This window comes from Microcaecilia unicolor, chromosome 2 (genome assembly GCF_901765095.1).
Source record: "Microcaecilia unicolor chromosome 2, aMicUni1.1, whole genome shotgun sequence".
NCBI classification, from domain to species: domain Eukaryota; kingdom Metazoa; phylum Chordata; class Amphibia; order Gymnophiona; family Siphonopidae; genus Microcaecilia; species Microcaecilia unicolor.
The window spans coordinates 404,071,231-404,092,278 of record NC_044032.1 but is presented as its reverse complement, the minus strand read 5'-3'; the positions used below and the strand labels follow the sequence as shown (position 1 = coordinate 404,092,278).

The 21,048-nt window shown below is 46.0% G+C and overlaps 1 protein-coding gene across 2 annotated transcripts in view; it reads left to right on the top strand.

Annotated features, from left to right (window-relative positions):
* The window catches only part of G3BP2 (G3BP stress granule assembly factor 2), a 111,395-nt gene that overhangs the window by 28,750 nt on the left and 61,597 nt on the right, over positions 1-21,048 (top strand). For both annotated transcript variants that reach the window (XM_030190657.1, XM_030190656.1), the window contains exons 4-5: positions 7,955-8,128; positions 8,800-8,890. In XM_030190657.1, coding sequence (XP_030046517.1) covers positions 7,955-8,128; positions 8,800-8,890 — 265 coding nt within the window. The remainder of the gene's footprint in view (positions 1-7,954; positions 8,129-8,799; positions 8,891-21,048) is intronic.

Here is a 21,048-nt window from a genome sequence, read left to right as displayed (position 1 = left end):
CCACAGGTTCTGGAATAGTGGGAAGCTATGTAATGGAAGGAAAAATTAGGTTTTACCTGAATTGTCTTTACATTGGTACTTGCCACTATCCAGAGACCTGCCCGAGGTTTGTGAGATGTTTAGTTAGTGTGAAGTAATGGGCCAAATAACTGTCACTTTGCATGGTGCTTCCTCCATATCTTTTTCTCTACAAGTTGTCCAGAGATAAGAGGTCAACACATGCTTGCTCGTCTGTATAAGTTAGTGAGTTGTTTAAGTTGGTTGTGTTTGTTCTGAGTTTCTCCATACTGCTTGTGTACATAAATACTGAGGAGCTGGACTGGATGCCAAGAGAGATCTCGGCACAGTTTTCAGTTCCGTATCTCCACCTACTTTTTGATGGACACAACTATCCCACAGGTTCTGGACTAATGGGAAGGACTAATGGAAAGACCTAATTTCTCCATGTCCCTGGCTTATTATGATAGGATTTGGAGCTTTTCAAGATGTGCTGTGGTTTGCAGTCACTCCCTTCAGGTCTTTCTTTCCTACAAGATGGCTTTTACTAAAGGCTCACCCTTATTCCCTCAAGGTTCAAATGGCGTTGGTCTGCTTTTGCGGCCATCTGGGGGAAGATCCTTGGTGGCCTTACCAGACGTGGTCCGTTTTTTGTGTGGAGTCAACAGCGTTGCCTGCTGCTCAGAACAGTAGTGCCCCAATGGGAACTTTGTAGTCCTGAGGGCTTTAGCAGGGGCTCCCATTGAGCCACCGCTCCCCTTGTTGGTGTTTTGTAAAGACCTGTCTTTGAAGGCAGCATTTATAGTTGCCCTCTGTTCTGCTCATCGCATCTCGGAACATCAAGCTTTCATGTTGAGATCCCTTTTTGTCCTTTTCAGAGAACACTCTGCGTATGGCACCCTCTGTCCTTGCCCAGGTTGTTTCTCCCTTTCACTTGAACCAGCTGGTATCTCTGCCATCCTTCCCATTGGGGGTTTAGGAAGGGTGTAGATCATACTCTTCACAATCTGAATATTTAGGAGATATTTGAAAAAAGTAGCTTATGGTTACTAATGAATTCCAGAGGTCAGACGATCTCCATTTTATTTTGTGGGTCACACAAAGGAGAGGCATCCTCTAAGGAGTCAGTTGTCCTTTAGATCAAGGCTGCCGTTTTTAGGTGAAGTACATTTTGGCAAGTAAGGTAGTGCTTGCTGGCCTGAGGGTTCATTCGACTAGGGCCCAAGCCATTTTGTGGGTGGAGGCCCAAGCGTTCACCCCAGAGGAAATTTGTTGAGCAGCAATATGGCCCTCTCTTCATTCTTTTGTAAAGTACTTCAAGTTGGATCCATGGGTCAGAGGGGATTGAACTTTTGGCAGAGCAGTGGTGCAGGCAGTTCTGTCTTTTTGCTTGCTTGCCTGTATGTCTGATTTTTGGAAAATCCCATTCACATGGACTGGTCTATCTGCATGATAAGGAAGGTGACATTTATTCTTACTTGTTAATTTTCTTTCCTTGAGTCCGGCTAGAACAGTCCTTCATCCATCTCTGGTAGGGGTTGGGGAGTACTCTACTGCTTATTTTTGGCTGCAGCAGAACTGGGCTTATTCCTAGTGGAGCTTCCTCTTACTACAATCTGGTATGGTAAGTTTGTGTAGCTTCCACAGAGGTTGGAAGATGCTTTGAGTCTCATGCTTTATCTCCAAGTCCCCTATAGCATGGTGGATTAAGAAGGCCATTGAGTTGGCATGTATAATCAGCTGGAAAGTTGTACCAAATGGGCTGAGAATGCTTTCCACTCATTCCCTGGTGATGTTGTGGGTGCAACCAGAGCAGTAATGCCAGGGAATATCTGCAGACCAAGGATGTGGTCATCGCTGCATTTCTTTGTGAAGCACTTACAAGAACATATCAAGTGAAATCAAATTTGAACATATCACCACCATGGAAACCAGACTGTGGAGTACCCCAAGGATCGCCAATCCTTTTCAACCTAATGATGACCCTGCTAGCTCAGTCCTTATCCACCCAAGGCGTTAACCCGTACATTTACGCGGACGATGTCACGATATCCATCCCTTACAAACATGATCTAACAGAAATCAACAATGAAATCAAACTCAGCTTGAACATCATGAACTCATGGGTGAATGCATTTCAACTAAAACTCAATGCAGGAAAAACACAGTCTCATCCTCTCATCCCAATACAACACGAATAAACCCACTAACATAAGCACCCCAGACTACACCCTTCCTGTTTCAGACAGCCTGAAAATTCTCAGTCACAATAGACCGAAACCTCACGCTAGAAAGCCAAGCGAAATCTGTCACAAAGAAAATGTTCCACTCAATGTGGAAACTCAAACGTATAAAACCTTTCTTCCCAAGGGAAATATTTCGCAACTTGGTACAATCAATGGTACTGAGCCACCTGGACTACTGTATTGGAATCTGTGCAGGATGCAAAGAAATAATCATAAAGAAACTCCAAACTGCTCAAAACACCGCAGCCAGGCTTATATTTGGTAAAACGAGATTTGAAAGCGCCAAACCCCTAAGAGAAAAACTGCATTGGTTCCCAGTCAAAGAACGTATTGCATTCAAAATCTGCACTCTGGTTCATAAAATCATCTACGGCAAGCCCCGGGATACATGTTAAACCTCATAGACCTACCAACTAGAAACACAATTAGATCAACACGCTCATACCTAAACCTTCACCACCCAAGCTGCAAAGGACTCAAATACAAATAAACCTATGCATCCAGCTCCTCCTATGTAAGCACGCAACGTTGGAACGCACTACCAAACGCCGCAAAAATGTCTGACCTACCAAACTTCCGGAAATCACTAAAGACTATCTTCTTCAAAAAGGCATACCCTAACGATACAACTTAAATGCCTGAATCCTGCAACACAAAGATACTGATACTTGAACTGGACATAACGCTTCCTCCTTTCTATTCCCTTATGTGTCTGTCACACATGCACCTTATTTTACCATAATATCACTCTGTATTTGTCATACCAGAAGGCGATCGCCTCACAGTACTATGTAAGGCACATTGAGCCTGCAAATAGGTGGGAAAATGTGGGATACAAATGCAACAAATAAAATTAAATAAATTCATGCTCTCACCAGAGGTGTTGATGCCTTTGGCAGAACTGTCTTGCAGGGGACTTTGTCATCCTTCGCCTAGTAAGTCATATCTCTTGTGCATCCCACTTGTTTAGAATGGTCTAACAGTCGCAGTAAGGAAGGTAAAATTATTTGTACCTGTTAATTTCCTCTTCTGCTAGACCAATCCTTGACTCGCCATAGGTGTTTGGGGTTTTGTTCACCCCCTTTTCAAAGAAATATGTAGACAGTGAATGTAACATAAGTTTGCTGGTTCAAATTTGTTTTGTTATTTCTGCCATGGTTTCCCAATCAGTTTAATTTGGTATTTCTCCAGTTCTGTTTTGGCAGTAGCATACTAAGGATTTATTTATTTACATTTTTTACTATGCACAATCCAGAAAGTTCTTGGTGGCTGTTCGCTGTGACTGGAGAGTTCAGAAGTAGTTTGACAAGTGATATACCCTTGAAAGTGCAAGGAATACATTAGTCATTTGCTATATTATTGACGGTGTTTTATTGTACACAAAACACTGCTTTTGGAACTGCGAGCGGCATTTGACTCCTGTGGCAGGCCACTTGGCTGAAACAAGGCTCGTGCGAGTTGTGCCACATTTCAATAAAGGATTTTACAGCACCAACATTGTCTTCTCCATTGCCATCTTTGCTGGTCTTTTATTGACATTAGTTTAAAAGCAACACAGTGTTTTTATACCAGGATATATTAAGTGCAATAGCACAGTGAAATGCATATTAGAAAGAAAAATTAGATACTCAAGGCATAAAAAAAACTCCATGAGTATGCATTTAAATCCTTAACACACACTTCAGTACCCACTGCTTACTTAATACCAATCACAAAGAAAATGAACTGAACATCCATATTTTGCTTCTATTTAAGAGACAGTAAAACTGATAGGATTTTGTTCTGTATCATAAGCCTAGGCTGCATTTTTAACTAGGAAGCAAGAAGATTATAGCACTAACATTCCATCATTAGCTGTACTGTACCAGCTTCTGTACTTCCAAAGCATTTTTCTCTCCCCCCTAGCCGCAACTCAAATACAATAGAAATAAAGTTCAGGGGAAAAAGGACTTTTACAACACAAAAGGAAGTCAGAGTCTGTTGCAGATAAAATCATTCTATGTCACTTTTACACCTTCCTTTTTCATTTTTGGCTCTTTCTCCTACATTTCCCAATGATGGTCAAGGTGGTTTATAGCATTAGAGTTTTAGTAGGGCTGTGAAGAGACAAAACATTTGATTTCTTTTCAGGTTCCCCCAATTGTTAAGCGTTTATTTACATTTTTTGAATTAAAAATTTAACACTTGCACATATACTGTACGCATGTTAATACATAGTTTCATGTACACTAAACCAGGACTCAGCAATCAAACCCTAAACCTAGGTTTCTTAGTGTCTGGCAAAACATATGAGCAGCAACATTAAGGCTGCAACATGCAGCATGGCTGGGTTGCCCTTATTCTTCCCCTTGGCAGTCAGACACTTGCTCTGTCTTCCCTTTCCTCGGCACCCAGTGTTTTTTGGTAGAAGTGAAGAGGAGAGTGGCTGCATGTGGAGCAGCAAGCTCTTCCTCTGCCACATGACTGACTGCTGAATTTGAACCATCTGGGACACCGATGAGCTCCACAGTTCCATTTCAGCAGGCAGCACCAATGGGGCCCGACAAGCAGCTGTGCTCCGCTCTTCTCCGTTTCTGCTTAAAAAGTGCTGGAAAGAGAAGAAATGGAAGGCAAGCTGGGGAGTGCAGGAGGGTGGGTTCACCGGAAGTACCGCAGGGAGGTAAGGCGGTTGAGTTGAATGTATTATGGGTTATGTTTTGCTGTGTGCTGGTGGAGAGCGAGAGATGTGGTTATGTGTGTGCTGGGCAGAGAGAGAGAGTAAAACTGCAGAGATGTATTGGGGGAAAGGTTACAAGTATGCTGGGGGAGAGGATGGAGGGTTTAGAACCAGCTACACTGCTGTTACTTCTGGGGGATTGAGTAAGCTGTGATGTGTATGTGTTGAGATGGAGGAAAGGATTTATGAGGGTATGGGGGGGGGGGGGGGACTCAGAGGGCTAATGGGTCTGTGCTGCGGGGAGGGGAATGTGAAATAGTTGTGGGGGTGTCATTGGGTGGAGAAGGGGTTTAGAGAGAGCGAGTTCAAACTGACGGAGGAGGAGGTTAGTCTTGCTGGGGGGAAAAGGATGGAGAGGGAAAGAAAGGTAGGCGTGCCTACCATGGAAGAGGGACAGAGAACACTGGTGACTTCTTAATGAGGTTAAGATCAGTAGCAGAAGGGGCCCCTTACACATTGTTAATTAGGAAATTCTCCAGCACCCCATGTTGGTAGGATAGGATGAATTTACAAATTTCAGAAATATCTTCTGTTGCTTTTAATCTAACACAATGTTAAAAATGTAAAGCATTTTTAATATAAAACACCAACTAATGGGAAGGAAGTTCTAACTAATGTCAGTGGGCTGTACCCTTTCTGAAATATTGGCTAAGATTCTTGATCCTACATAGAAAAGGGATTAGAAGGCAACAGCTGTTGCCATTTAATCTCTTTTCTAAAAATATAGCAGAACCTTCTAGGATGCATATTTTAAGATTTCAGTGCTGTTCACCTTTGCAGTGGGAGAGAGATGCATTGAAATCCTTGTACTTGATTCATTGTCTGTTCTACAATACTATGAGAAGTGAAATATATATATATATGTTTGGCTGGAACTTGCTTAATTACCAGTATACAAAATAGTGAAAATACCATATCATGCAAAAAGATGTGAGCGCACTATAATGTTTGATTCCTGTCCTCCTCCTGCATCTGTTGCCCACCCTAGTCATTTCCTCTGATTAAAAAAAGTGTTAACGTTATTTAAGAAGTTAGGAAGGAAAGTTGTACACAAGTCAATTAGGCATTTGCATGAACAAGTGATGACACTATCCTTTGTGTTTGATTAATTGTAGTCTGACTCAATACACCATACAAATTTTATGCACTTTAAACTAAAGTATCCCCATTTCCTATAAGGCTTAAATAACTCAACATTAAGATGAAGGCAGAGGTCCAGCAGTGAGATGAGGTTATCCACTGCTGTCCCTGGGATTGGTAGCATGAAATCTTGCTAATATCTGGTATTCTGCCAGGTACTTGTGATCTAGATTGGCCATTACTGGAAGCAGGGTACTGGATATGGCTACTGGTATGGCTACTGTTATGTTCTTAACCCTGAGTTCTCGTTCTCTCTCTCTCTCTCTCTCTCTCTCTCTCTCTCTCTCTCTCTCTCTCTCTCTCAGTTGGTGAGAGGTTGTATGTGCTGTTGGTGCAGAGAACTGGGCTCTCAGTGAATGAGTTCACTCTCTGGAAGCCAGAATAGCAGACTTGGTGGAGCTGATGGAAATAGCGGTATACAGAGGAGATTTTCAGAGACATAGAACAGTTCCTGTGCTAGTATGGCAGCCTTAAGCTGTTTTTAAGGAGCAAGGTTACCTTAAAGGAGGGCATCATTTTGGTCCTGTATGTAGAACATCTCTAGATGATGCATTATGTTCTTGCACTATGGGTGAAAACTGAAATCATCTTATCAATTAGATTTTTTTGCAGGTGTAAACATTAGGTAAATGTGAACCAGTTGATAATGTATTTAGATGTTTAGAAGGCATTTGATAGTTTCTCAAGAAAAACTCCACAAGAAATTAGTTTTAGATAGGCAAGGCCTTCTCATGGACTGCTAACTGGTTAAGACAGGAAACAGCGAGTGGGACTAAATTATCAGTTTTTCAAGTGGGAGGTCAAAAGTGGAGTGCCCCAAGGATTTGTACTTGGCCCACTGCTGCAGAACTTTTCATAAATGATTTGGAAAAAGGAGAACAGTAAGTGAGATCAGATTTTCAAGCGAGTCAATTATTCGGTCAAAATCACAGCGGATTATGAGGAACTGCAGAAAGGTCTTGACTCAAAACAGTAGCGCTATACAAATGCTAATAATAATAATAAATAAAAAGTGGTATATATAGGAAAATACAAACCAGAAGCACAGGAACGGGTTGCATGTTAGGAGAAGGATTTTGGAGCCATTGTGGGTAATATGCCAGTTTTCAGCCTGGCATGCTCCGTCTGCCATGAAGCAAGTAATTGTTAGGGATTATTTGTAATGGAGAACAAAACTGAATCATTTGCCACTCCCTAAGTTCATGGTACAACTGCAGCTTGAATATTATGTGCAGATCTGGTTCTCTCATCTCAAAGAATATCAGAGCTATAAATAAATAAAAGGGATAGCACACCTCTCATAAAAAGGCTAAATGAGTTTAGAGCTTTTCAATTTGGAAGATATGTCAGTTTATAAAATCATGAGTGAGGTGGAACAGTTAAATAGGGAGCATTTGTCTACCCTTTCAAACAAAACTATAACTGTGAAACTAACTACTAGCAGATTCAAAACAGATCATAGAGATTCGACTTGTAGTACACAATTACGCTTTGTAATCTGTTTCCAGAGGTTGTGCTCAAGAAAACTAACATAGTGAAGCTCAAAAGAGATTTGGAAAAGTTCTTGGAGGAAGTCCATAAAAAATTTAGATTTGTAAAAGCCATCACTTATCCCTGAAAATCAGCTATAAGAAATAGATTTTTTTTTTTTTTTTTTTAGATCTGCCAGGTACAAATGACCAGACTACCCACTTTTAGAGTCCTGGGCTCAGTGGACCTTGCTTTGACTTAGTGTGGCTTAATTAATGTTCATATGTTCCATTGTAGCACAATTTACTGGGCTTTAAGTCTTTGATCTTCCGACAGGTTTGAGTGGGATTATGTATTTCATTGTTTGCTTTCTTTTCCATCAAAGGAGATTCACAAGAAAGTGATGTCCCTACAGTTCAGTGAATGTCACACCAAGATCCGTCATGTGGATGCACATGCAACGCTGAATGATGGCGTTGTAGTACAGGTCATGGGTGAGCTGTCAAATAGTGGGCAGCCAATGCGGAAGTTCATGCAGACCTTTGTTCTGGCTCCTGAAGTAAGTAACTGTGCAGAAATTCTCCCATATGTGATGGCTTTGCTTTGTTTTTAGTGGTACTTAAAACTGTCGTGCAGATGTTCTCTTGATTGTGCTTATTGTAGTCTAACTATTTCTAGCATTGTGTTCCAGTGCTTATGTTGGTAGTTGTGCTGGCAAATTTATCATGTAAATCTCATTCTACATTCTGATGTAGATTGATTTGTGGGTGCTCTCCAGGGGTGTAGCCAGGAGTCCATTTTTGGGGGTTCCCAAGGGTGGACTGAGGGGGCATGGTATTCTCTCTCCCCCTCCCCGCCTCTGCCGCCATAATAAATTCTTTCCTGGCGATATTTCCTGCATGAGTCCCACCTGTGCTGATTGAGCAGCACTTAATTCAGCAGGTATGCTTCAGCTGCTAATGCTGGCTTTCATGTGCAAGCTCAGTTCAAACTGAGCATGCACGGGAGAACTGGCATTCTGCACAGGCGGGACTGGTGCTTGAGGCACCATCGGCTAGTGGACTTGGCATTCCTGCCAGTTATGAAAGGTGAGGCTTCCCTCCCATCCCTAGGACTATGCCACTGGTGCTATCTCTTTCCTTCTGCACATGATTTCTGTACTAGCTGACTACTGATTGTGACCACATACATTCTAATATTGCAGCCTTGATTTTTTTTTCTTTTGTGCAGGGATCTGTTCCTAACAAATTTTATGTACATAATGACATATTCCGCTATGAAGATGAGGTGTTTGGAGATTCTGAGGCTGAGCTGGAAGAAGGTAAAGACCCTTGATTTGTATAGATTGAGTCGGTATGACCCGTTTCCTTTTTTTGGAAGATACCCTTTGGTTAAATTTTGATTGTTTGCACTAGATGGAGCCTTTTGTTGCCTTAAATGTTTTATGGGGTTGTTGTTTTTTTTCAGCAGGAAAATGCCTTATATCCTTTTCTGTCTGCCCTATGTTTCTGTGACTTTGATACAGTACACCATGGTGCAGTACTTCAAGGTGTGTTTGAGGTTACTGTACCAATAAGCATGGCAGTGGTAACTGGAGTTTACACTTGGCTACAGTTGTCTAAGCTGGGAGCAGGTGGGCTATGGTGAGGAAAGGCAAAAGATGGTCGACAGAACCTTGAAGCTGATGCACAGCTGTATGTGCACAATTGACCTAGTAGAGTAGTTACTAAGCAAAGTGAATGAGCACCGACGCCTTACCCTATGCCTTTGGTGCACTTGAATTGTGTTGATTCATATCATTGCTATTTTCTCACACAGTGCATTGTTTTACATATGTGTGGTCTTTTTAAAGGCCACCTTCCTTTTTCTACTTAGCAGCATATTTTTGACTCAATTTACCAATTGCCAGACTCCTGAGGCAGGTATGTTACATGCTGAAACATGGTGCTGTGTTGTCTTAAGCACTGATACGAATCTTATACAATGAGTGTAATGTCAGTTCACATCATTGAGTCTCAAGAACTGATAGGAGTCCTATGCACTGATATCACACTTTTATACCATTGATTTTTTTGATCACATTTATTTTACTGTTTGTTGTTTTTTATATATTGAATTGTTGAGCATTGATTTTATTTTAATTGTATTTTTCCTTAGTATCCCTCCAAGCCAGCCCAGGCTGTGACTGATGGGTTGTGCACGCCTTCCAGCAGGTGGAGACTGAGAATTCTGCTTGAACCAATAAGAGCCCTCCATAGGACTAGAAAGACCCAGTAATCTCAGTCTCCAGCAGGTGGAAAGTTGTGAGCCATTCAGTCTCTCTGAATTTTCTTTTCCTTTCTTTATGTGGTGAGTGTTTTATTTTTTCCTTACTTCTGTGCGCTTGGGCTGTATAGAATAACTTGTTCTCTGGAGGCTGAGGTCCGTGGGGGTCTGTTCCAGCCTCAGGGGTGTTACACCTGGGTGGCCGGGAACCTCCCCCCGCAAAGCGAATGCTACATACCTGTAGAAGGTATTCTCCGAGGACAGCAGGCTGATTGTTCTCACTGATGGGTGACGTCCACGGCAGCCCCTCCAATCGGAATCTTCCTAGCAAAGTCCTTTGCTAGCCCTCGCGCGCCCGCGCGCACCGCGCATGCGCGGCCGTCTTCCCGCCCGAAACCGGCTCGAGCCGGCCAGTCCAGTATGTAGCAAGACAATACACTTCAAGGGAAGACACAACTCCAAAGGGGAGGCGGGCGGGTTTGTGAGAACAATCAGCCTGCTGTCCTCGGAGAATACCTTCTACAGGTATGTAGCATTCGCTTTCTCCGAGGACAAGCAGGCTGCTTGTTCTCACTGATGGGGTATCCCTAGCCCCCAGGCTCACTCAAAACAACAACCATGGTCAATTGGGCCTCGCAACGGCGAGGACATAACTGAGATTGACCTAAAAAATTTACCAACTAACTGAGAGTGCAGCCTGGAACAGAACAAACAGGGCCCTCGGGGGGTGGAGTTGGATCCTAAAGCCCAAACAGGTTCTGAAGAACTGACTGCCCGAACCGACTGTCGCGTCGGGTATCCTGCTGCAGGCAGTAATGAGATGTGAATGTGTGGACAGATGACCACGTCGCAGCTTTGCAAATTTCTTCAATGGAGGCTGACTTCAAGTGGGCTACCGACGCAGCCATGGCTCTAACATTATGAGCCGTGACATGACCCTCAAGAGCCAGCCCCGCCTGGGCGTAAGTGAAGGAAATGCAATCTGCTAGCCAATTGGATATGGTGCGTTTCCCTACAGCCACTCCCCTCCTAATGGGATCAAAAGAAACAAACAATTGGGCGGACTGTCTGTGGGGCTGTGTCCGCTCCAGGTAGAAGGCCAATGCTCTCTTGCAGTCCAATGTGTGCAGCTGACGTTCGGCAGGGCAGGAATGAGGACGGGGAAAGAATGTTGGCAAGACAATTGACTGGTTCAGATGGAACTCCGACACGACCTTTGGCAAGAACTTAGGATGAGTGCGGAGGACTACTCTGTTATGATGAAATTTGGTGTAAGGGGCCTGGGCTACCAGGGCCTGAAGCTCACTGACTCTACGAGCTGAAGTAACTGCCACCAAGAAAATGACCTTCCAGGTCAAGTACTTCAGATGGCATGAATTCAGTGGCTCAAAAGGAGGTTTCATCAGCTGGGTGAGAACGACATTGAGATCCCATGACACTGTAGGAGGCTTGACAGGGGGCTTTGACAAAAGCAAACCTCTCATGAAGCGAACAACTAAAGGCTGTCCCGAGATCGGCTTACCTTCCACACGGTAATGGTATGCACTGATTGCACTAAGGTGAACCCTTACAGAGTTGGTCTTGAGGCCAGACTCAGACAAGTGCAGAAGGTATTCAAGCAGGGTCTGTGTAGGACAAGAGCGAGGTTCTAGGGCCTTGCTGTCACACCAGACGGCAAACCTCCTCCATAGAAAGAAGTAACTCCTCTTAGTGGAATCTTTCCTGGAAGCAAGCAGGATGCGGGAGACACCCTCTGACAGACCCAAAAAGGCAAAGTCTACGCTCTCAACATCCAGGCCGTGAGAGCCAGGGACCGGAGGCTGGGATGCAGAAGAGCCCCTTCGTCCTGCGTGATGAGGGTCGGAAAACACTCCAATCTCCACGGTTCTTCGGAGGATAACTCCAGAAGAAGAGGGAACCAGATCTGACGCGGCCAAAAAGGAGCAATCAGAATCATGGTGCCTCGGTCTTGCTTGAGTTTCAACAAAGTCTTCCCCACCAGAGGGATGGGAGGATAAGCATACAGGAGGCCCTCCCCCCAATCCAGGAGGAAGGCATCCGATGCCAGTCTGCCGGGGGCCTGAAGCCTGGAACAGAACTGAGGGACTTTGTGGTTTGCTCGAGATGCGAAGAGATCCACCAAGGGGGTGCCCCACGCTTGGAAGATCTGGCGCACCACTCGGGAGTTTAGCGATCACTCGTGAGGTTGCATAATCCTGCTCAGCCTGTCGGCCAGACTGTTGTTTACACCTGCCAGATATGTGGCTTGGAGCACCATGCCGTGACGGCGAGCCCAGAGCCACATGCTGACGGCTTCCTGACACAGGGGGCGAGATCCGGTGCCCCCCTGCTTGTTGACATAGTACATGGCAACCTGGTTGTCTGTCTGAATTTGGATAATTTGGTGGGACAGCCGATCTCTGAAAGCCTTCAGAGCGTTCCAGATCGCTCGCAACTCCAGAAGATTGATCTGTAGATCGCGTTCTTGGAGGGACCAGCTTCCTTGGGTGTGGAGCCCATCGACATGAGCTCCCCATCCCAGGAGAGACGCATCCGTGGTCAGCACTTTTTGTGGCTGAGGAATTTGGAAAGGACGTCACAGAGTCAAATTGGACCAAATTGTCCACCAATACAGGGATTTGAGAAAACTCGTGGACAGGTGGATCACGTCTTCTAGATCCCCAGCAGCCTGAAACCACTGGGAAGCTAGGGTCCATTGAGCAGATCTCATGTGAAGGCGGGCCATGGGAGTCACATGAACTGTGGAGGCCATGTGGCCCAGCAATCTCAACATCTGCCGAGCTGTGATCTGCTGGGACGCTCGCACCCGCGAGACGAGGGACAACAAGTTGTTGGCTCTTGCCTCTGGGAGGTAGGCGCGAGCCGTCCGAGAATCCAGCAGAGCTCCTATGAATTCGAGTCTCTGCGCTGGGAGAAGATGGGACTTTGGGTAATTTATCACAAACCCCAGTAGCTCCAGGAGGCGAATAGTCATCTGCATGGACTGCAGGGCTCCTGCCTCGGATGTGTTCTTCACCAGCCAATCGTCGAGATATGGGAACACATGCACCCCCAGCCTGCGAAGTGCCGCTGCTACTACAGCTAGGCACTTTGTGAACACCCTGGGCGCAGAGGCGAGCCCAAAGGGTAGCACACAGTACTGGAAGTGGCGTGTGCCCAACTGAAATCGCAGATACTGTCTGTGAGCTGGCAGTATCGGGATGTGTGTGTAGGCATCCTTCAAGTCCAGAGAGCATAGCCAATCGTTTTGCTGAATCATGGGGAGAAGGGTGCCCAGGGAAAGCATCCTGAACTTTTCTTTTACGAGATATTTGTTCAGGGCCCTTAGGTCTAGGATGGGACGCATCCCCCCTGTTTTCTTTTCCACAAGGAAGTACCTGGAATAGAATCCCAGCCCTTCTTGCCCGGATGGCACGGGCTCGACCGCATTGGCGCTGAGAAGGGCGGAGAGTTCCTCTGCAAGTACCTGCTTGTGCTGGAAGCTGTAGGATTGAGCTCCCGGTGGACAATTTCGAGGTTTTGAGGCCAAATTGAGGGTGTATCCTTGCCGGACTATTTGCAGAACCCACTGATCGGAGGTTATGAGAGGCCACCTTTGGTGAAAAGCTTTCAACCTCCCCCCCCCCCCGACCGGCAGGTCGCCCGGCACTGACACTTGGATGTCGGCTATGCTCTGCTGGAGCCAGTCAAAAGCTCGCCCCTTGCTTTTGCTGGGGAGCCGCGGGGCCTTGCTGAGGCGCACGCTGCTGACGAGAGCGAGCGCGCTGGGGCTTAGCCTGGGCCGCAGGCTGTCGAGAAGGAGGGTTGTACCTACGCTTGCCAGAAGAGTAGGGAACAGTCCTCCTTCCCCCAAAAAATCTTCTACCTGTAGAGGTAGATGCTGAAGGCTGCCGGCGGGAGAACTTGTCGAATGCGGTATCCCGCTGGTGGAGATGCTCTACCACCTGCTCGACTTTCTCTCCAAAAATATTGTCCGCACGGCAAGGCGAGTCCGCAATCCGCTGCTGGAGTCTATTTTCCAGGTCGGAGGCACGCAGCCATGAGAGCCTGCGCATCACCACACCTTGAGCAGCGGCCCTGGACGCAACATCAAAGGTGTCATACACCCCTCTGGCCAGGAATTTTCTGCACGCCTTCAGCTGCCTGACCACCTCCTGAAAAGGCTTGGCTTGCTCAGGGGGGAGAGCATCAACCAAGCCCGCCAACTGCCGCACATTGTTCCGCATGTGTATGCTCGTGTAGAGCTGGTAAGACTGGATTTTGGCCACGAGCATAGAGGAATGGTAGGCCTTCCTCCCAAAGGAGTCTAAGGTTCTAGAGTCTTTGCCCGGGGGCACCGAAGCATGCTCCCTAGAACTCTTAGCCTTCTTTAGGGCCAGATCCACAACTCCAGAGTCGTGAGGCAACTGAGTGCGCATCAGCTCTGGGTCCCCATGGATCCGGTACTGGGACTCGATCTTCTTGGGGATGTGGGGGTAACTTAGTGGCTTGGTCCAGTTCGCAAGCAATGTCTTTTTCAGGACATGGTGCAAGGGAACAGTGGACGCTTCCTTAGGTGGAGAAGGATAGTCCAGGAGCTCAAACATTTCAGCCCTGGGCTCGTCCTCCACAACCACCGGGAAGGGGATGGCCGTAGACATCTCCCGGACAAAGGAAGCAAAAGACAGACTCTCGGGAGGAGAAAGCTGTCTTTCAGGAGAGGGAGTGGGATCGGAAGGAAGACCCTCAGACTCCTCGTCAGAGAAATATCTGGGGTCGTCTTCTTCTTCCCACGAGGCCTCACCCTCGGTGTCAGACACAAGTTCACGGACCTGTGTCTGCAACCTCGCCCGGCTCGACTCCGTGGAGCCACGTCCACGATGGGGGCGTCGAGAGGTAGACTCCCTTGCCCGCATCGGCGAAGCTCCCTCCGCCGACGTAGTCGGGGAGCCCTCCTGGGAGGTGGCCGCAGTCGGCACCGCACGCGGTACCGGCGTCGGGGACCTCACCCCGGGTGATGGGCCAGCCGGCGCCACGCTCGACGGTACCGGAGGCGCAAGCACCGCCGGTACCGGAGGGGTAGGGCGCAACAGCTCTCCCAGAATCTCTGGGAGAACGGCCCGGAGGCTCTCGTTCAGAGCGGCTGCAGAGAAAGGCAGGGAGGTCGATGCAGGCGTCGACGTCAGAACCTGTTCCGGGCGTGGAGGCTGGTCCGGGCTGTCCAGAGTGGAGCGCATCGACACCTCCTGAACAGAGGGTGAGCGGTCCTCTCGGTGCCGATGCCTGCTGGGTGCCGACTCCCTCGGCGACCCAGAGCTCTCGGTGCCGACGCGGGGAGGAGACCGGTGTCGATGCTTCTTCGACTTCTTCCGAAGCATGTCACCGGAGCTCCTCGGCACCGACGAGTAGGACGTAGAATCCATCCGTCGCTTCCTCAGGGCCGAGGTCGAAGCAGGTCGATCCCGGGGGGGCTGTACCGCAGGAGCCCTCAGGGTAGGGGGAGACCCACCCGAAGGCTCACCGCCACCAGCAGGGGAATGGACAGCCCTCACCTGCACTCCACCCGATGCACCACCGTCCGACGACATCAGGAGACGAGGTCCCGGTACCACCGACGTCGATGCAGCTATCCGATGTCTCGGCGCCGATGCAGAGGGCCGATGCCTCGATGCACTCGATGCACTGGCGGCCAAGGATGAAGGTCTGGACGCTGATGTCGTCGATGCACACGATGACCCCGGTGCCGATGCCGACGAAGAGCCCGAGAACAAAGCGTTCCACTGGGCCAATCTCGCTACCTGAGTCCGCCTTTGTAACAGGGAACACAGACTACAGTTCTGAGGACGGTGCTCGGCCCCCAGACACTGAAGACACGAAGAGTGCCTATCAGTGAGCGAGATTACCCGGGCGCACTGGGTGCACTTCTTGAAGCCGCTGGAAGGCTTCGATGTCATGGGCGGAAAAATCACGCCGGCGAAATCAAAATCCGAAATGACTAATTTGGAGCACCAAAACTTTAAGGGAGAAAAATCTCGACCGAGGCCGAAAAGAGGCCTACCCCGACGACGAAAGAAAACTTACCGGGGCAAAAACTGGAAACACGGGAAGGGGCAAACGAAACCCAAGGGGGTTTCCGGAGCACTTCCCGAACAAATTTAGAACTTTTCCGAAGAAAAAAAACACGTCTATTTTAAAACGGACGCGCGAGGTCGACTCTCCGGGGCTCGACACGACAAAAACACATCCGTACCGAGTGCGGACGAAAGAAGACTGGCCGGCTCGAGCCGGTTTCGGGCGGGAAGACGGCCGCGCATGCGCGGTGCGCGTGGGCGCGCGAGGGCTAGCAAAGGACTTTGCTAGGAAGATTCCGATTGGAGGGGCTGCCGTGGACGTCACCCATCAGTGAGAACAAGCAGCCTGCTTGTCCTCGGAGAATCCTCCCTTTCACAGTCTTCACTGCTGTGTTGGTTGAGCCATAGCCTTTTCAGGGTGAGTGTCTAGGCAGGAAGAGGCAGCCGTTTTCTCTTGGTTCACAAGAGAACTTAAGTGTCAGCAAAGTTTATTACAAAAAAAACTGTGCAGCTTGGGGCATTGCTCTTAAGTATTCACAGGCATACTGGCTCTCCTGGGCTTGTTTTTTGACTGCTCTCTCCTCCTTCCCGCCGGAGTTGCTAGTTTAAGAAAAAAAAAAAAAAAGCTCGCCTTGGCTACCTGCATGTTACCTGTAAATGAAAGTCGGTCAAGAAGTCTATGCAACTTGTCATCTTTTACTTCAATCCTTTGGATATTCCACTATGTTTTGTATTCATTTCTGTTATGATCAAGCTACTATTTTTCTGACTAGTAGAGTTAAACTTAATCAAATTAGAGCTTCTGCCATCAAAGCAACTTAGAGCCTCCTCCATCATAGCAACTATCTTGATGTCTGCATCACTTGAGAGCTCCTGCAAAGTAGCTGCCTGATCCTCACCCCATATTTTTACTTCACATTAGCAAGTTACTCTTCAACAGTGGGACTCTCATGGTGGAGAAACCATGAACTTGGGAGTCATCTGTTTGTCAATGGAGAAAAATAAGGTGCTTACATGTAATAGCTGTTCGCTGTAGACTCGGAATTAAATCAGATACACACTGATGCTGACCTCGCAGAGTTTGTTCTGAGCTTTAAACTGAGGGAATACTAGTTATGAGCTCTGTCCTAATGCCATCAGGAGTCACCTATGTTTGTGCCTGATGAATCCAGCTGTCTGTGGATAACAGCTTGTTACAGATAAGCAACTGTGCTATTCTTACAAGAGCAAGCATACACTTTCCAAACATTTTCTCTTTGAAACATTTACCACCACCTCTTTTTCCTGTCTCTCCTTTCCAAATTTGTTTCTTTTCTTGAAAATGCCTTTTTCACTTTTTATAAGCTTCTAGAGTGGAGAATATTTTTTCTCATTGTTTTTGGTAGGTAAATACTGATTCTCTACTTAAAATTAGAAGATTATTTTATGTAATTGGATAGGCTTAGCCAATTAGAATTTAAAATGAATATTGATAAAGCAACACTATAGCAGACATTCTGAGTGTTTATTATACAAGCCATATTAATGTCTGTCTTTTTTAAAAAGAAATTGTCACGTCTAGTGAAGTACGTGCAGTGAAGTATATCATGATCTGTCTTGGGACCAGCAGTGTTCAGCAGTATTAAGTTATCTGAAAAAGGGAGCAGTGAGTGAGATGATAAAAATATAGCACATTGTTCAAAGTTTAAAATATAAGTGGATTGTGAAGAATGGCAGGAGGATCTTGACTGATGAATTGGGTATCTAAAATGGCAAATACCATTAAATGTGAAGAAGTATAGTGATGCACATAGGGGGAAAATCCTAACTATAGGTGCACAGTACAGTGCTGGGTTCCATACTAATGGTTAGCATCCGGAAGGGTGATGGACTCATTATGGACCATACATTGAAATCCTCAGCTTCATATGCAGCGATGGTCAAAAAGACAAATAAGATGTTAGGAATTATTCAAAAAGGAATAAAGCATAGAACATAATTTCTCATTTAAACTGAGTGCAACTTCAGTTCTGGTTTGTCCTTCTCAGATATAGCAGAAATAAAAATGGAGTAAGGAAAAGGCCGCAATGATAGAGGCTGGACTAAACAGATTAGGTTTTTCAGATTGGAGAAAAAATAAGAGGGGATGTAGTAGTGGTCTATAAAATCATGAGTTGAGTTGAAACAGGTAAATAATAAATATATTACTCTTTCAAATAGTAATGAGATTCTGGGACATTCCATGAAAACTTAACAGTGGATTTAAAACAAACTGGAGGACATTTTTTTCCACTCCAATTTGTTCTACATCTGATAACCTGTTAGTACATAAAAACTGTGGCTTTTTTTGTTGTTGTTGTTGTTGTTGGAGGGTGTGGTCATAGCATCGTCATAGCTGGGCTTAAAGGGGGTTCAGACAAATTCCTGGAGGAAAAGTCCATAAACCATTATTAGCCAGGTGAACTGTTGTGAATCAGAAATTGGTTCTTTGGCAGAAAACAGAGGTTAGGGTTAAATGGCTATTTTTCTCAATGGAGGAGGGTGACTAGTGGAGTACCACAGGGATCTACTGGGACTGGTGCTATTTAACACATAAGTGATCTTGAAATCAGGACAACAAGTGACGTGATTAAATTTGCAGATGAGACAAAACTGTTCAAAGCTGTTAAAAATTCATCAGATTGTGAAAAATTGCATTAAGACCTTAGGAAATTAGAAGACTGGGCATCCAAATGGCAGTTGACATTTATTGTGGAAAAATGCGAAATGATGCACATTGAGTAGAGTAATCCAAATCAGTTACCTGATGCTAGGGTCCTGGAAGTCGGCACCAAAGAAAAAGATCTAAGTGTTGTTATTATGCTGAAATCTGCCTAGTATGCGGCAGCAACCAAAAAAGCAAACAATGATCGGTTTTGATATTGGCATTGAAGGAAGTGAAACTAGGAAATCAAGTACGCTAGCGTTTAACTATAGAAAAGGTGATTACGACAAAATGAGAAAAATGGTGAAAAAAAGACTGAAAGGAGCAGCTCGCAGAGTAAAAAACTTGCATCAGGCGTGGATGCTGTTTAAAAACACCATCCTAGAGGTTCAGGACAAATATATTCCACGTATTAGAAAAAAGGGAAAAAAGACTAAACGTCAGCCGGCGTGGCTAAACAATAAGATAAAGGAAATCATTAGAGCCAAAAAACAATCCTTCAGAAAGTGGAGAAGAGAACCAACTGAAAGTAACAGGATAGATCATAAGGAATGCCAAGCCAAATGCAAAGCGGAGATAAGGAGGGCAAAAAAGGACTTTGAGAAGAAATTAGCGTTGGAAGCAAAAATACATAGTAAAAATTTTTTTAGATACATTAAAAGCAGGAAACCGGCCAAAGAGTCGGTTGGGCCGCTGGACGAAAATGGTGTTAAAGGGGCGATCAAGGAGGACAAAGCCGTAGCGGAGAAATTAAATGAATTCTTTGCTTCGGTCTTCACCGAGGAGGATTTGGGGGGGACACCGGTGCCGGAAAGAATATTTGAAGCGGGGGAGTCGGAGAAACTAAACAAATTCTCTGTAACCTTGGAGGATGTAATGGGTCAGTTCAGCAAGCTGAAGAGTAGTAAATCACCGGGACCTGATGGTATTCATCCCAGAGTATTAATAGAACTAAAAAATGAACTTGCGGAGCTACTGTTAGAAATATGCAATCTGTCCCTAAAATCGAGTGTAGTACCGGAAGACTGGAGGGTAGCCAATGTTACTCCGATTTTTAAGAAGGGTTCCAGAGGAGATCCGGGAAATTATAGACCGGTGAGTCTGACGTCGGTGCCGGGCAAGATGGTGGAGGCTATTATTAAGAATAAAATTGCAGAGCATATACAAAAACATGGACTGATGAGACAAAGTCAGCACGGATTTAGTGAAGGGAAGTCTTGCCTCACCAATCTAATGCATTTTTTTGAGGGGGTAAGCAAACATGTGGACAATGGGGAGCCGGTTGATATTGTATATCTGGATTTTCAGAAGGCGTTTGACAAAGTGCCACACGAAAGACTCCTGAAGAAATTGCAGAGTCATGGAATCGGAGGTAGGGTATTATTATGGATTAAGAACTGGTTGAAAGATAGGAAGCAGAGAGTAGGATTGCGTGGCCAGTATTCTCAGTGGAGGAGGGTAGTTAGTGGGGTCCCGCAGGGGTCTGTGCTGGGTCCGTTGCTTTTTAATGTATTTATAAATGACCTAGAGATGGGAATAACTAGTGAGGTAATTAAATTCGCCGATGACACAAAATTATTCAGGGTCGTCAAGTCGCAGGAGGAATGTGAACGATTACAGGAGGACCTTGCGAGACTGGGAGAATGGGCGTGCAAGTGGCAGATGAAGTTCAATGTTGACAAGTGCAAAGTGATGCATGTGGGTAAGAGGAACCCGAATTATAGCTACGTCTTGCAAGGTTCCGCGTTAGGAGTTACGGATCAAGAAAGGGATCTGGGTGTCGTCGTCGATGATACGCTGAAACCTTCTGCTCAGTGTGCTGCTGCGGCTAGGAAAGCGAATAGAATGTTGGGTGTTATTAGGAAGGGTATGGAGTCCAGGTGTGCGGATGTTATAATGCCGTTGTATCGCTCCATGGTGCGACCGCACCTGGAGTATTGTGTTCAGTACTGGTCTCCGTATCTCAAAAAAGATATAGTAGAATTGGAAAAGGTACAGCGAAGGGCGACGAAAATGATAGTGGGGATGGGACGACTTTCCTATGAAGAGAGGCTGAGAAGGCTAGGGCTTTTCAGCTTGGAGAAGAGACGGCTAAGGGGAGATATGATAGAAGTGTATAAAATAATGAGTGGAATGGATCGGGTGGATGTGAAGCGACTGTTCACGCTATCCAAAAATACTAGGACTAGAGGGCATGAGTTGAAGCTACAGTGTGGTAAATTTAAAACGAATCGGAGAAAATTTTTCTTCACCCAACGTGTAATTAGACTCTGGAATTCGTTGCCGGAGAACGTGGTACGGGCGGTTAGCTTGACGGAGTTTAAAAAGGGGTTAGATAGATTCCTAAAGGACAAGTCCATAGACCGCTATTAAATGGACTTGGAAAAATTCCGCATTTTTAGGTATAACTTGTCTGGAATGTTTTTACGTTTGGGGAGCGTGCCAGGTGCCCTTGACCTG